Consider the following 17,248-nt stretch of genomic DNA (forward strand, 5'->3'; position numbering starts at 1 on the left):
GAGCCAGATTTGAATCGAGGTCCCACAGTGCCACCTAGTGTCAATTATCATTTTTATGATGAATTCATGTTCCCTGCCAACAAAGGCCATCAGCTCTTGGAGCGTGGACTTTACAGTGTGAGAAATCTCATCATTAACTGCTGTTAGTACAGAAAGAAAATGAACAAGTATTCCCGAGCTTTAGCTCACCACGAGTCTCTCATTCAAGTCTCTTCACCTTAACTGTTCCAAGTTCATCATGTCACAATACTGAGTGTCACTGAGCTTTCAGTTGGAGGCGCTACTGGAGATAATACAGCATTGATGCAAGTTGCAGCACAGCCTAAATCACAACATGCGATAAATCAGGAACCACACAATCTCAGAATCAATATTTTATGTTTAACAGCCAGTGGATTCAGGGAAACAATGACCAAAATGTGTGCACATTACTAGATCACAGCTCTCATTTAACATCAGCACATATAACACTGCAAACCTGCATTATCAAAACTCAGAGTACAAACGACTACATTTCATTTTAAAACCACTCTTCATCAGAGTGTAAATCTCAAACACATTTGCTCACACCTAAGTTTAAAACGGCCATTGCACATTTAAGATAGTCACAACTCACCTGATCGACGAAAGCATTCAGTCTGCAGCTTGCTCTAGTGCAGTGCAAATATTATACCCAAGGATTTGAAGACTAGGAGACCTCCAACTGCTTTATTGATGCATGCCTGTGTGTGCATTGACATCAGCTTTAAATAGTTAACATTCTTACCAATAACAACCAGTCCTTAATAACTAAATAAAATGTTCGCTGCAGAATTGCTTTGCCTTAACAAAAATACCGTGTTAGGGGAAAAACACTGACTCATTTCAGACTGAGGGTTAAATATATTGAGGTTACCTGTTGTGTGTGCTCAGTTATTTTAAACTTGCTAGTTTTTTTTGTGAGGAGATGCAAACACAGATTTTGTTCGGAATTGGCAGAGTAAGAAGCTTCTGAAACCATTAGAAGTAGCATGTGGGCAACATGGGTCACAGGTCTAGTATACAAACTCTATTCTGTACCTGCTTGTCCTGTGGGCTAATGCAGTTCAGAGAATATCTGACTATTTAAACAATGCAAAGGTTACACAAGCAGGTTGAGATATCCGAAGGGGGTCCTGTTGTTAAAATACTAGTTGTTACTTTAAAACAGGACTTGCTTGAACAGAAGAAATGACAGTAAAAAGGTTTGACTTGGCTCTGCACACTGTGGTCACCAGCAGAGGTGATGCAACACTCTTGTGTTTCCACTGTGTTTAATTTATGAGGAGGAAAATGCATGGAGCTTTAGACGTGGAGCTCCTTATTTTAAACAGGAATGCTGAAGAAACTATTCCTTAGAATTTTTCTAAGAAACAATTCAAAATGTAACACATGGAAAAGGGTGCCTCATGCAGACCAATTTTCCTTGGACAACACCTTCTGTTTGACTCCCAACACAGATGGTCAAAGGATGCTGGCCAATGTTGTTTCTCTGAGTGATGTTTGGCAGGATTGTCTTATTAATGTTAAACTCATAACGTTAATCTTCAAGTTAAAATACACATGGGCTGTAAACATCAAGGCTTTAGGAGAAGTCCATGGTTCACCCTGGACTTCAATCACTGGCCTCTTGTTTAGCTTTCCTGATTGGGGGCAGCAGTCTCAATCATAAATTAGCATCTGATCTGTGTAACGCAGATCTTAAGCAACATAGCCAAGGAATGGGCAGTAGTTCTGCTGATCAAGAAAGTGGTTACAGACTTGTGGACAGGTGCCAAAGGAAACCAGGGATCAATCAAAGACACACACGCACATAAGGAGGCCAAAGCCAAGCGGTGGCTGCCAGTAGCAGGCTAACTCTTTGGATGGGAGACAGGAGAACAGAGAAGAAGGGGTTACAATGGGTCTGGACGGAAAAGGAGGATGCTGTGAAGGGAGAACCATGGATTAGGTAAATAAGGGCAGGGGTCAGAACCAAATAAGATAAGTCCAGCCAAATGGGAAGTCTATTGCAATCATCGATATATTTAGGAAAACTAGACAATGGCATGTTTATATGAAGAGGTACAGCAGTTAGATATCCAATATTACTTCAAACCTAACCACAGACTGACATTGTAAATGGGACAGTGATGCAGGTGGCAGAAACTAGGGTGACTGGTTATGTACCTGCAAAGAAGTGTTTAAGAGCAGCATGGACATTGTCACATTCTTAATGTCCTGTTCACAGTGCCAGAAAGCACAGTAGGCAGGAACACTTACTTGGGCTTTCGCACCTGTAAACTAACAAAGCTCGAACAAAATGTTGCTGCTTCACAGAGCACGTTTCAGTGTGGTTTACACTAGAATATGGGAGAAGGGTGATTAAAGCACTGGACTGTCTGAGCAAGGGGGCTACCAGTGACTTATATAGAAACAAATGATTTAATGAACAAAGTGCAATAGATTTCAGTTTTACACAAGTGGAAGGTCTCCTGCCCTCTATCCTGCCTGCTGACATTTTCAGTACTGTGGCTAGCTTTGGTTTGAGGAATGCAGTCCTTTCGTAGAAACAGCCAGACTACCAGCTTTTACTAGTTTGTTTTCTGATGCTTAATAAATTGTTAGCAGTCTGTTAACGAGTTTAAACAAAATGCAGTGTAAAATCCTACCACATGACACCTTGGAGTAACCATACCCTCAATAATCTCAAAAATTGGCAATCTCATATAAAAAAGCCTATTCTGAATAAATATTAAAACACTTAATTGTAGATCATGCACCTATCTATCTGTAAATAGACTTAATGGGAGTGAGGAATCCACTAATCTAATCTAATCTGCATGCTGAAGAATGCTTGGAGAATTGTTTCAATATGAGTAATCAGTGCAGATATGTTTGCAATTACACATGAGCAGGATGTGGAACACCACCCGGTGGATCACTGCAGGTTTTGGAGAGGATGCTAGTATCAAACTGACAGTGTCAAATGAGGTACTGAACATGGGAGTTGAAAATGGAGCTTGCACTGTGTGTTGGATTTTTGCTTCAAAACTTCAAAGAGTTTTGAAGACGCTGCACTTCTTTAAGATCACTACGCCCAGTGGCACCCATGGCCCTAATTTCTAACAAGTCCCACTCTTTGTCCAGGAGTTGGTGGGGGGGGGGTTTGGGGGTCATGAGTTGCACAAATGGAAAGCAAACTCAGACAGCCATTTGATATTTGTGCCTTCATCCAAACAGATCCCATTTTAGTTGTTGCATGGGCCTTAATCGTGGTGTAGGAGCCACAAGTTGATGGAGTTGGAGATAAATGCTCTTGAAAGTTTAAGTGTCACAATCTGGAGGACTTTAACTCCTCTGCTCTTTAAAGTTTAAAAATAAGACAGGCTACAGCTGTCACTGAGTTAAAATAATCTCTGCAGGACTGTTCTCCAGCATCTGCAGTCCTCACTTTCTGCTAACTGTTTTGATTGACAGGCCATCTGTTCAGGTCACAAACAAAAACATAATGGCATTTGATCGGGTTGTTTCGACAAAGTTTTCTATTGACATTACCAAATAGCTACTTTATAAAGTGAAATCCCTACTGTTCCGTTATCCAGAATTTGCATGCAAAACAATCAATGAACATAAGTTTCATTACTCTGGGAATAGATAATTTACTTGTTTTCCCCACTTCTCTCTCTCTTTTTGATCAAACCTCATTGATGGTATTTCTGAGTGGTCCTGCAATTGGCACATTCATGTAACCAGCAACTTCCCCTGCCCCACATTCCCTGTATGTGCCAGATACCAGGGGATTTATTCTAATTGAGTTTCACAACCTACAATTGTCTCAGCAGGGCTTTCTGGGTTCATAGACTGACTGACAGTTCAAGTATTAAAGGATTATCTGTCTTTGATAACCAGATAGAACTCTATTTTTATTAGGAATAAAAATTCCTTCAGGAGGTTTTAAGGCTTTGTGAATAGATTCTATGATGGCAGATATTTATTATGCAGGAGGGTCAGCAAAATTAGAGTATTAGAAGTTGAATTTTTTTTCCTTCCCATGAGGTCTGCCCATGGTGGATACTGGTGAGTGGCTACAGACAGGACATGGGGAGAGATAGTATTGCGTTGGCATGGAGGGGTTCAGGGAGGGTACGGTTGAAGAGATGCAATGGATGAGGACAACATGGCTTAACAGCTTCTAAAACAATTGCCACAGAGTCAAAGAGAATGGAGCCCACCCTTCTTACCATTTGTCTGACCCTGTACCGCTTACAGTGACCCCACTCTATCTTACATGCCCCAGGGAGAAAGGGGTGGTATTTCAGGTTAATTTTACCAGGAAATCTTCTGACTTGAGCGACCCGCCTGGTGATCGAGTTAAGTCACTTCTGTAGTAGGAACTCTACTCCAGTGATCCCATTTCTACAGGATAGCCCAGTCAGTACCATGTTCACCCTCTTCCAGGAGAAGTGACCAAGTGACACGATAACCCTGCGCAATTTCCCTGAACGATAGCATTGTAGTACATCTCACTTATACCGTACAAATTAAACCTGTTTCTCCTGAATGGTCCAATCCGTGTAATATATATCCAATTTACTCACTGCTGCATCTTCAGAGATGGTGAATCGACAGGAATAAATCCAGTTAAACAGATTAGTGAACAGTAACTTTCATCTACACATGGTTAAGTCCCTTTGTAATCCTAAATGAGCTGAAGGGTTATGGATTGCAAGCAGGGAAGTGGAGTTGAGGCTGAGATTAAATTGGCCATGATCATATTAAATAACAGAATAAGCTCAAGGTGGTGAATTGCCTACTCCTGCTCCTTGCCCTCTTGACACTGAGTAATCTCTTCTTTCCATTGGATTGAGAAATTCTGAAGTATTAACTGAACCATTTGAGGGTGCGCACATGTAAAAATTATGTGCATTGTCATAGTGCCTTTTCCAACCCCTGGTACAACACCGGAGTGCTCTCCAACATTTGAGAACTGAAAATTTTAGGTCCTCATCAGGTGAAGACACAGTCGCCAAAGGGGTCAACAGAACAGGCTGAATGATATCAGAGGATTGTTGGACTAGATAGGATGGGGTAGAGTGGGGTAAACCAAGGGTGGATTGGAAGAATTGGAAAGCAAGGACTCATCTCTTTAAGGCTGCTGTGTGTGTATCAGTGGGAGTGGGAAATGTAGGGTGCTATAGAAAGGGCAGTATTTCGGATGGCTTCTAGACAGTGGATGATGGAAGACTTGCTGACAGCACCTTGGAATCATCCATAACATGGATGAGGACTTTAACTGATGCTAAGGTTGACTCCAATGGCTCAGATCTTCCCAACAATTAGTTGCAGAACGTTTCTGTTGGTCTCATTCCGAACATTGGCGACATGAAGGAATTGAGAGTGAGGTATTTGTGAGGTGCTGCAGTGTGTGTTTTTGAGATGAGGTCTCCCAAAGGCAGCTTGAAATAGGAGACAGATGAAACCCACGGGTCCCCAGAGCTAACTGCATCAGAAGAACAGCAGCCTAGATTGGTTAAGGATGGCAGGAGGCTGTTCCACCAAGCTAGAGGCTGGAGGACAAGTGTTGGAAGAAGATGGTGTGATCAAGTTATGTGAAAGCCTGCGGAAACTTCAAAAAAGGCTGAGGAGGAATAATTTACACAGTCATAATTTGTGTTTTTTGGGGGAAAAATAGAAAGCACAGTGTAATCTAACTGAAACACTGAGCTGAGGTGAATGTTTTGGGAGCTAATAACACTTTCAAGGACTTTGGAACAGAAAAGGAGATTGAAGATGGTACAATATTTTGGAAGGATGGAGGGAGTCAAGAAAGGAGATGGGGGAGGGGCATGGTAACAGTAGATTTGGGGGAGGAGACAGAGCATTTACCAGTATCAGCTTGTGTGGAGTCGGAGGGGCTGGCTGCTGAGAGAGAAGTTGTGCAGTCAGCTATTCAGTGGGAAGAGGGCAAGTTCAGGCTAGGCCAGGGAGACCCTTGAGTGGGGGTATTGTTAAAGAGCATGTTTGGCCCAGTGGACTGGAGGAAGTCAGGCAACTGACCAGATTGTCTCAATCTTAGTGTCAGAGCAGCTCCATCAGGTTCTCACATTTCTTGTTGGAGGGGAGGGCAAAGAGTGTTTCAGAAAATGGGCTGCAGGGGGTGGAAGAGATTGAAGGTTATATTTGTGGTCCAAGATATAGATGGGCGTGGTGGTGTCTGCATGTTTATTTGTGCACGTGTGTGCACATTTGTGTGTGCGTGTGTGTATACATGTGGGGCTGGGGGAAGGGGGTGCGGAAGGCCACCCACTGGATCAGACAGTTTGACTTCTCAGTGAGCTGCTTGAATATTTCCCAGAATGTAAGGTGACCAACAAAAGATCAAGTGTTTCAATTTACTTCTCTCCCTTACGGTGCGGGACATCAATTCAAAACCAAATATGGGGAGCTATATTTCCTCTTACTATTGGAAAGTATCAGATGCCATATTTAAACCTCTTGACAGATCAGGAACTACGTGCTCTGATAACCTCCTCTACAATGGAACACTGGATGCCATACCAAGCCCTGTCTCATTAGCCCAATACCATGTCATCTCCACCTTTCTAAAGAGTGATATCAGGCAACACAGTCCATTCTCAAGAATGGTACAAAGTATGGGAGAATTTATCAGGATGGCAAACTCTAGAACCAACCAATGTGTAAAGCCAACCAAAAACCCAACTTCATATCGCTGACTGGGCAGCTTTGGATTTGAGAAAGGACCACTGTGTGTCAAAACACAACACTGCTAATCTAAGACAATAGTCAAATGAAGGGAACAGAACAACGATATCAATGTGTGTTGCAACCTACACCAATGATAGAACAACTTCAACACTGGGAATACATGTTATACAAACATTATTATCGCTGTCTCATTCTTCCTTCCAATCCTTCCAGTGAAGAAGTTAAAAATCAAACAATCTGCATGTTTGGCTGACACATCAAACAGATTCAGAGTTTTATAGCCAGACCAAAAGTGAGCCTGGGGTTTAACGACCTCCACAAAACAACTGCAGGGAGCCAAGCAACATTTTACCCAGGGGGCTGTGTGGATGGCGCATGACACAGCTGGCAAAGGTGGGATGGGGGTAGGGGTGGGGGTAGGTGGGTGGGAGGGATGTGGTGGGTGGGCACAAAAGGGCATTCCTTGGTTAGAACTCCTTGTGCTCCCCATAGTCATTGTACAGCACTGTCAGGAACTGCTCGTCACAGATCTTCTTCACCTCCGTGCTCAGGTCTTGCCAGTTTATTCCTGAACGCTTCATTTCACTATACTGACACGAGAGGTACTTCAAGGAAATCCGCCGCAGAATGATCTTGGGCTCTCGCAGTAGGCTCCTGCACCAGCTGCTCAGCTCCTCCAACTTGGACAGGATCAGGCCAGCTTTCCTACAGGTGAAGTGAACAGGGAAAGTTAGAGAGAGAGAAAGAAAGCAGTTGACAGTGAGCGAAGTAAGTCAGGAAAATAGAGATGAGGGAGACAACCAGAGAAAAAAAAGAATGTAGGAGAAAGGATATAAAAGGAAAGAGGGAAAGAAAGAGGAGAAATGAATGATAGAGAAACAGAGCAGAAGAGATAGTACAAAATGGTTGGAGGAATGGGAGAAGAGGGATGAAGTAGGGAAGAGAATGTGTTAATGGTGAAAAGGAGGGATAGAGACAGATAGAAGAAACAAATGATAAGAAAAGTGCATGAGCAAGAGAAAAGAGACAGAGAAGACAGAACCAAGACAGAGCACGGAGGTGAATAGAGAGTGAATAGTAAAAGGGAGAGATTGAAGTATGAGATGGAAAGAATGAGAGAGGTTATTTTTAAAAGTTACTTTGGGCTGACTTTCAATTGCATACACAGATTAGGAATTTACACCATGCAGTGAAGAAAAAGATTTAACCACATTTGGAAATTAAACAAATATGTTCATGTTCAAACTTAGAAATGAAAAAAAAACTATGGTACATAATTACTTCAAACTGTAGGGTGCACTTGTTCTAAGATAGACAAATGAGATGGAGAACATAAATTAAACTTTTCATTACTCAGTACTGTCGATTGACTGTCGATGGAATATAAAAGGATGAATGATACAACAAGTTGGTCAGATTTCGCTCAGGAGTAATGCTCTGTCTGTGAAGCCAAACGTTCAGTCCCACTTCAGAAACATGAGTAAATAATTTGTGTTTAAACATTGGTGTGTGCTGGGGAAAAGCTACAACATTGTAGGTATCATCTTTCAGGTGAGTTGTGAAGTCAAGGTATACAATGGGGCAGAGTCTCAGTACACAGCGAACTGAACAGAACATACTGACTCTCCTGGGTGCGTGGGGTGTACACGCATGTTTATTTGTGGGTGTTGGTTAAAACCAGTTGTCCTGGCTCACATTGTAACAATCAATACGCAGAGGATCAGAAAGGAGGTCCTGATGAAAAAAATTGAAAAGCAGGACATTGAGGGTATTAACATCTGGATTAGTGTTTGAGATACATGCAGAGCAGTGGACAGACCAGGAGAATTAACACATGGCTGCAAAGGTGGTGGTGCAAAAAGAGGTTTCTCCTCATCACATACCAGCACCAGTTTTGGGACAAGAACAGGCTATACTGATATTTGTAATGATAACATGAGTAAATCAGATCCCACAGTGAAACCTGACTTGATGGACAGTAATTATTATTTTTACAACGGGCAATCACTGAACATATTTACCAAAGGCTGTGAACATACCTCTAACTAAAGATCAACAACATTTCGTGTACACTGATTTATCTGTTCCGCTTCAATCTGCACAAAATTGGGCTCATTTTCCTTTATCAATAAAAAGGACTCGCATTGCTGCGACAGGCTGTATTCAAGACAATAACTTGTATTTATATCTGTGTCATGATTAAATGCCCCAATGCACTTCACAGGAGTGCTGTGAAACAAACTTTAAGCCACATAAGGAGATGACCAAAATTCAGGTCAAAGAGCTAGACTTTGAGAAACATCTTGAAGGAGGGGAGAGATAGGAGAGAGAGAGAGTATTGGAGGGAGGGAATTCCAGAGTTCAGGGTCTAGGGAACTGAAAGACTTCTGCTCATAATACAACATGAAAATTTAGGATATGCATCAGGTCAACCCTTTGAGGAGCACAGAGATCTCACAGGGTTGCAGGAGAAGATAGGAAGAAGAGGTGATTTTAAAATCGAGGATGAGAATTTTTAAACTGTAGCATTGTCAGACCAGATACCACAATATAGCTTAGCGAGCATAGGGGTGCTGTATGAACAGGACTTGGTCCCAGTTACAATGTAGGCAGTAGGATTTTGATCGTTTCACGTTTACAGAGGGTGAAAGGTCAGACGGAGAACATTGGAATAGTTAAGTCTGGAAGCAAGGAAGACGTGGATGATGGTTTCTGCAAATGAGCTTCTCTCCTGTTAAGCCCCTGAGAGTGAATGTGCTGGTTGATCAAATATTCCGGATAATCAAGGTCAAACATTCCGGATAATCAAAAGGTACTTGGAATTGCAGTAAAACTCTGACCAAGCAGAACTTCAAGACATTAACATCCCTCAAAAAAGTCTATGTAAAAACATCGCCACACCTCCTCAAATCAAAACACAGTAAGTATTACAAATGTAATGCATCACAGCGTAAATAGTTGAACATGGCTGTAGATCACAGTATTTGAGGTCAATAGCTTTTGTCAGTTTATCAAGAGTGTCAGTTGAGAAAGTGCCTGTGAAAACAAAGTTTGCTGTTCTTCAAAGATGTCTTCTCTAACTCTCCTCTCACTGAGTACAAACCCAACCTATTCAACCTTGCCTTGGAAGAAAGTCAGGATTAAGCCAGGGAACTTTCTCTGCACTACCTCCAGTACCAATTAATCTGTCTTCAGATAACAGGAACAAAACTGTGCAGAATACTCCAGCTGTGAGGAAGGTGTAAATAAAACTAAGGATAGCTCTGTGAGAAAGAAGAGGAAAGAGAGAGAGAGAGAGAGAGAGGTACGTTGGAGGCTGATAGTGAGAGTGGGATCAATCTTGTTTGGAAATGTGACTACTGTGTTGAAAGACTGCCAGAATGGAAGGGCTAATCTATTCTTGGGGAAACTTAGAATTTTTGAGGGAGCAGTAAAAGAGTTATGAAATGGAAGGAAAATGTATTCATTTTTCAGGCACTTTCTGTGTTGAATTAGTGCTCAAACTCAATGATTGCTGCTTTGTATGTAAAAAGGTGTTCTGTTCCAGCAATATGCTACCACCAGTTAATGAGTATTTTTGGTTGTGGATGTTATGTACAAGGACAAAAAGCAACTTCACAGCATCTAAACAAGCAAACTGGGGGGATTAGCTTGACTTGTTTCCTCCCTAAAGATTACACATCCGAGTCCCGTGTTGGAATATCAGCCAAGAAAGAGTCGTCATGTGAGATTGAAGCTGCAACTTTCTGACGGAGCTCCAAAGACCTTTTATATTCACAATGAAAGAGAGACAAACAAATCTGGATTTCTAAATAGGACTTGGCACCTTGCCAACATCTTGCCCAAAAAAAATCAGCACTTGCCCTGGGGTGGTTTGTATTTTTTTTTTATTTGCAGCGAGTTTCCTTTTCCACTGCTTTATTGATTTGCAGGAAAATTCTATGACGTCCGAAATTAGCAACTGTTGCCACACTGTTAAATCTTCAGGTTACTCGACAGCTTCTCAATCACTCAAGAAGGATCTCTCAGACTGTTCAAACTCGCCACTTTGACCAACTCTGCCTATTCTCTTATTGAACTTGGCTTGTTGAAAATTTGCTGCAAAGTTCATTTTGGAGAAGTTAATGCATCGCAGAAACTCAGGAGGCTAGGACTTTGGAAAATGCAAGCAGGAATTAGTTTACAAAGGACAACATTCCACAATAGCTTTCTCCAGTTCTCTGGCCAAAGGTATATCTGGCCCACAGCACCAAGATTAAGGTGTAGGGCAACAAGGTGGGTTCCAAAACCACCTCACTGTGTGCTATCCCGATCAGATGATCATCCAACCACCTGAGCTGATCCAACCTCCCTCATGACCCATAGTGACTGTAATGAGGTTAGTCAGGTGGACCTCATAGAATATGAGTTACCTGATTGGGGCTGCTAATCTGGTTCAATCAGGGAGCCCTGGCTGACAGATATAAACTGAGAGCTAGCTCTGAGGAAGCTGAATCAGTGTCGAGGACTTTGCACGTCGAAGCAAAAAAAAAGGACTTGATCTGACAGAACACACTTTTAATGCCTTTAGCTATGACAAGTGGTGATAGGAGCTCCAGTGTCTTCACATGACTGACCAGATGTCTCTTACTGCCCGTCATTGATGTACGTGGAAGAACGTTGATACTCAAAACCTGTCAACCTCATTATAAATCTACCTCCTCTGGTCATCTGGTGCTGGGATTTGAATCCAAAGCTCCTGGCTCAGAGACAGGGGTACTGCCCACTGCACCACAAGACTTCCGGATTTCATAACAATGATGCCAATTTTTCCCATGAAAGCAATAGCGCCATCCAAATGTGTTTTTCTGTTAGGCTGTGGTGTGCACGACTGAATTTAATCCCCAAACACCTACCACACTCTCAAAGTGCAGACATTCTATGTTAGTAACGTACAAAGGAAGACCGACTCAAACATTTCTGTTGTTCAGCAACATGACACTGTGCTACACGTTTTTTCAAAAACTGACCGTCACATCTGGGACAAGTGGGACTTGAACATGGACCCTCTGGCCTAGAGATGGGGGCTTTACCATGGCACCACCAGAGTTCTCATGACGCTGTTCAATACTGACCTGTGCCCTCAGACTTACATATGCCCTTCCCAGGCACTCACACTTCTTTCATCCCAAAAAGATTTTATTCAGGAATTCAGAACATTTTTGTTTGGCTGTGTTCACACCCTGTTTCATGAAATATATAACAAATATTACTGATATATTTATCACAAACAACGAAGCCAGACCCACAACAAAGGCAATAAATTCATTGATCGGGTAGCAAAGAAACAGAAGTTCTGTACGTTTAATCGTTACACCCTCAGCATGTTTAAAAGTCTTATTTTACTGGCCTAACATAATCTTCACAATGTTATATGCCCAACACATGCTATTGCTCCACCAGCAAATTATTGTGGTGAGGTGCACTTCGCAACAAACAGCAAGGTAAACAGGCAACTTATGTTATTACAGAAAACTCCCAACTTCCATTGATGCTGTTGACTGATCACTACCCACCTAATGGCCAAACAAAATGGTGGTAACTGCATTTTTACTTGCCTTTTACCAACGTGACAGTAAAACAGTAAGTGACAAATTGCGAATAGTAGGGGCACCAACTGTGAACACACGCAATGATTTTGCACTCGTCATGTTTTGGGTGGTTGCTTCACTGATGTGACTGGATCAATGTCCGAATCACTTTGCACATGCTGTCAATCAACTGATGATCACATTCAGTGTGCAGTTTAAAAAAAAATCATAAGACCATAAGACACAGGAGCAGAAATTAGGCCATTCAGCCCATCGAGTCTGCTGTGCCATTCAATCATGGCTGATAAGTTTCTCAACTCCATTCTCCTGCTTCCTCCCTGTAACCCTTGATATTTACCTTTATCTTAAAATATACTCAGTGATCTGGCCTCCAAAGCCTTCTGTGGCAGTGAATTCCAGAGATTCCCCACTCTCTGGCTGAAGAAGTTTCTCCTTATTTCTGTTCTAAATGGTCTTCCCTTTACTCTAAAGCTATGCCCTTGGGTCGTCGTCTCTCCTAATCTCTCTCATGATCCACCCAGATGGTTTGGGGATATACCAAAGTGGGGTATTTAAAGCAACAAGTTAAGACTGAAATAAGGAGGAATTTCTTCCCTCAGAGGGTTGAGAGTTTTTGGAAATCTTGATAACAAACAGCTGTGGAGGCTAAGTCCTTCCTTCATATTTAAGGGGGAGATAGATAGATTCTTGGTCAGTCGGAGAATCAAGGGGAAAAGGCAGGAAGGTGGACATGAAGAATGCTGGATCAGCCATGATCCTGTGGAACGGCAGAGTAGGCTCAAGGAGTCAAATGGCCTACTCCAGTTCCTACTTCTGATGGCCTTACTGCTTCAATGCGTGATCTTTGGCTGGAATCCAGTGGGACTTGCTGATCCTAAAACAGCTAATGGGGCAGGTGAATGCCAAGATGGGAATGCGCAGTTCAATGGGATGTTATCCCTGTTTTTGTAAAGAAGTTGTTAGGCTCTCTAGTCACCACCCTATGCCTCTTCCCAGCCCTTTCATCCCACACTTGCCACCTCTGTAGCAAGCCATGCCCTCACCCATCCTCCAGAACCACTCACCTAACTAGTACGTAGCTATCTCACTGGTTAGCGATTTGTTTGTCAGAAAGACGCTGGGACAGGGGTAGAGTGAGTGTTAGCAGGATGTTACCAAATAAACTGGGACAACTACTGAAAAATATGTACTGACCAAAGGTCTCTTCAGGACAGGAACAGTTATGGACCAGACCAAATCCCCTCAAAACATACTAAGAAGATAGCCTAACCGTTTCTTATTTCAAAAGTAAGATGTTGCATTCCAGATGCAATTTGATTGGTCAACGACTCGACATTAGGCAAAAGACACTTTTTTCTTACAATGCCATTAAAATACAGACGAAATAAAAAGAAAAGAATTGGCTTAAATGTAACTCAATCAAAATGCTTAACTAACTAATAGATATATTCACTATTAATTAATTGTTCCAAAATAGTAACGTCCCATAAACACACCCTTGGCAAAAGGCACATTCAGTAAAATACATTGTCCTACATGCAATTCCCTGGTCCAGGAGGAAAAGCTTCATGAGAAAACTGAGGGAGAGGGAGATTGGCAGGGAGAGATGTACTGCAGCTTCAAGACCCCAGCAACAGCAACTGAAAAACTAAAAATCCTGGTTCTGTAAGAGCTTGATATTCAGGTTGCTCATACTGTTCCAACCTTAGTAATAAAAATACCCAAGGCCTTACAAGCTGTTTACGTTATGGGCTTTGAAGCAGACTGATGGGCATCTCTGATCTTAACCTCCCTTCATTAAAAAAAAAGGCAAAATACACCTCTTAAACCCCTCGTACCCTCACATCGCCGAAGGACTTCCAAGTGAGTACACTCAGGTACTGGTGGATCACTGACAAAGCCCATTTCATGATAACATGCATTTAGCCAAGCCCACTTCAGTGGTCGAGTCACTGTCGCAATACAATAAAGTCATTCCATATAGTTTGTTGACGTTATGACTTTTTCTTTCAAATCTTGGATACACAACGCAGAATTTAAAAACAAAGGTCTGCCCAAGGAATTCTTTGGAGTTGTTAGCAATCACAAATTAAAAGGACACTTGATTTCTGAGAAAATCCAGCAGGGCTCCAAGTTACACACAGTTCTCAATATGTACAGACCTTTTCCAGAAACATTGATGCTTGTAAATAATCAAAGGTGACAGCAGCTCAAGAAATTCCTGATTTTCCACATGGGTAAGAATAATTAATCTGGAATTTTTACACTGTGTTTTCAAATGCTCTGCTTTTATTGATGCCTGCAACACAGGTACCTGCTATACCTGCTAAATGTTTTCCTCAGATATGACTTTGCTCTCTTTCTTCTGGTATGTACCAATCTAAAAGTAAAGAGGCCGGTGAACAACCTTTGACAATAAAAACCAAAATGCAAATGAGAAGATAATACCTGTCCTTTTGCCTCCATCCCAATCCAACTGTGCCTCCACAGTTTCCGTGGAATTAGTCTGGTACTTCAACATTAGCACGTAACTCAATTCTGGAGGTCAAAACCTTGGGGACATTGGAGGTAGGAATTTAAGTTTTATCCAGGGTTTCTCCATTCTACTGGGTCAATAATCCAACCTCTCATTGCCATCTCCTTCTAACTGACCAGTGTCACCTGGTAAAGAAGTTAGCCTGGGCTTTTTTTATTTTCCTTCTAAGGGCAGGAGGGAAATTCTTCTTGGTGTCAATGCAAAACCGGCAATAACAAGCTGACAGACAGTACACATAAATTCCATTTTTCATTGACTTCATTCCTCACAAATCTAACTACTCAGTATGGCATTAAGAGAAGCCTGAAGCGATACTAAAACAGGGCAACCTGCTCACAGAGTGTAGTCAATACAGTTAAGTCTAAGCCTGATATGTCATGTGCTTCATGTAGAATTAATTGCTCTTCCTCTAATAGAATCTATATGGTTAACTATATTGTGTTCCTATTTGAAGAGCCTATTATTGATGTTTGTGAAAAAATGCATGACCCATTTCATTCGCATGTGAGGGATCACTCTCCATGCAAGCCAATCACTTTGTTAGCGTGATCTAACCCTTCCCAAATCCCAGGTGAAAAGCGTCTTGGGTCCTGTTGCTTATTAGGTGAAGGTATTTGTAAAGCTCACTGTGGCTAACGATTACCATCTGGTAATCGTATTTAACATCAAGTGTGTTTTCTCTCTCTCTCTCTCATGCTGCGAATCGAAGGGTGGACTGGATCATCCTGTTATTTTTCCATTTGTTTTATCTTTAGAAATGAGTGAAGGAATAAGCGTGAGGGAGGAGGGAAAGCAGACCATGACTGACTTCTTGGACCAGCTTGGAGCTGGCGCAAGTACACATACCTTGGGCCCAATTCATCCTCACAGCGCCACGTGAATTCTCCAAAGTGCTCATAGTCCTGATTGTAATGGTAATACACTCGGTGCAGGGTGGACGGGCCCAGATCCATCAGGGTATTGTAGGCGGTCTGTTGCTCCTTTCCGCTCGTGTAGCCATTGAACAGGTTGTAGATTTTGTCAGCAATTTCTAGAGAAATCAGAGTAGATCAGTTTCAGATCAAAGAGGTGTCAGAATCCATTCAAACTGCCTCATTCCGCCTTGGTGGTGGGTGATACACTGATGAAATAATGGAGATGGTCAAGATGACAAAACAATTTGATAGGTCCATATATAGCCCCCACCATCCACCCGACTGGCAGGTTTGAAGTGGGGGGGGGCGGCCGGGGAAGAGGGTGGGGGCTATGAAGTCAAGTGGGTAGTCTTCCTACCATGTATCCTCCAGTATTGACTGAATGGGGGTGGGGTTTGCCTGCTCTGGGGCCTACTAAGCCCCTCAAGCATCTAAATAATAGTCACTTAACGGCCACCCTCTGCTTGCAGCAGTATTGTACCCGTAGTGGTGCAGGCACACTCCACAAAGGAATGTGGACAAGGAGGTCCATTGGAGGGAAACCACATTCCCCTCAAACTTGGCCCTTCCCCCATATTCCCACCTGAGGCAAGTGGAATTTATTGCTGCAAATCGAGGGCTGATGCATTTCAGTGACAGCTAACTTGAAAAGGCTTTACTCAGCTACAGACAAGAAGGTGGCTGAGGGAGGGAGAGGGAGACTGAAGGAAGGATGAAAGAAGAGGAGGGATGGAAGGAGGGAGTGAGGTAGGAAGAAATGAAAGAACAGGGAGGGAAGGAGAAATGGAGATTGGGAAGGAGGGGAGGAAGGAAAAGAGGTAGGGAGCGAGGATGGGAGGGAGGGCTCACATCTAGAACAAGAAAAATAAGTTTGTTGGTATCTACATTTTTAGGATGTCCAAAAGTGAGGGAGAACCAATGGAGTAGTTTTGAGCAGCAGTCACTGTTAGAACGTAGCAGCCAATCTTTGCACACCACGTCCCAAATGACTGGCTAATCTATTGTATATAATGCTTTTCACAGCCTCAGGATATCCTAAATGTTTTACAGTCAATGAAGTGTGTTGTAATGTGGGAAACACGGCAGGCAATTTGCCAAAGCAAGCTCCTCAAATAGCAATGTGATAACAATTAGATAATCCGCTACAGTGCTCTGAGTTGAGGGATAAATATCAGGCAGAACACTGAGAATAATTCCCAGTTCTTCAAAAGACACAGTCAGACCTTCTGTGTCCACCTGAGAGGGCGATCTGATCAGGGGCAATGTACCTTCATGAGGGCAGCACTAATGCTGGAGTGGCAACATGGGGTTTATAGGAAAGTCTCTGGAGTGGGGCTTGAACATGCAATGGTCTGATTCAACGATTAAAGTATGATTCACCAAGTCAAAGATCCCATGATACCTGATCAACTGCTCGAGGAGTCTTGCACATAGTAAAGAGTCTGTGTAAAATATTTCACTCCAACAAAAAAAGGTAACAG

General features: G+C 42.4%; 1 protein-coding gene across 1 annotated transcript in view; it reads right to left on the reverse strand.

The window, feature by feature from the left end:
- Window positions 1–361: 361 nt before the first annotated feature.
- The window catches only part of astn1 (astrotactin 1), a 2,276,897-nt gene continuing 2,260,010 nt past the window's right edge, over window positions 362–17,248 (reverse strand). Inside the window, exons 22-23 of the mRNA XM_072573509.1 lie at window positions 15,700–15,883; window positions 362–7,431 (exon numbers count right to left, since the gene is read on the reverse strand). Of these exons, the coding sequence (XP_072429610.1) occupies window positions 7,194–7,431; window positions 15,700–15,883 (422 nt within the window). The 3' untranslated portion in view covers window positions 362–7,193. The remainder of the gene's footprint in view (window positions 7,432–15,699; window positions 15,884–17,248) is intronic.

Source organism: Chiloscyllium punctatum, chromosome 7 (assembly GCF_047496795.1).
Source record: "Chiloscyllium punctatum isolate Juve2018m chromosome 7, sChiPun1.3, whole genome shotgun sequence".
Taxonomy (NCBI): domain Eukaryota; kingdom Metazoa; phylum Chordata; class Chondrichthyes; order Orectolobiformes; family Hemiscylliidae; genus Chiloscyllium; species Chiloscyllium punctatum.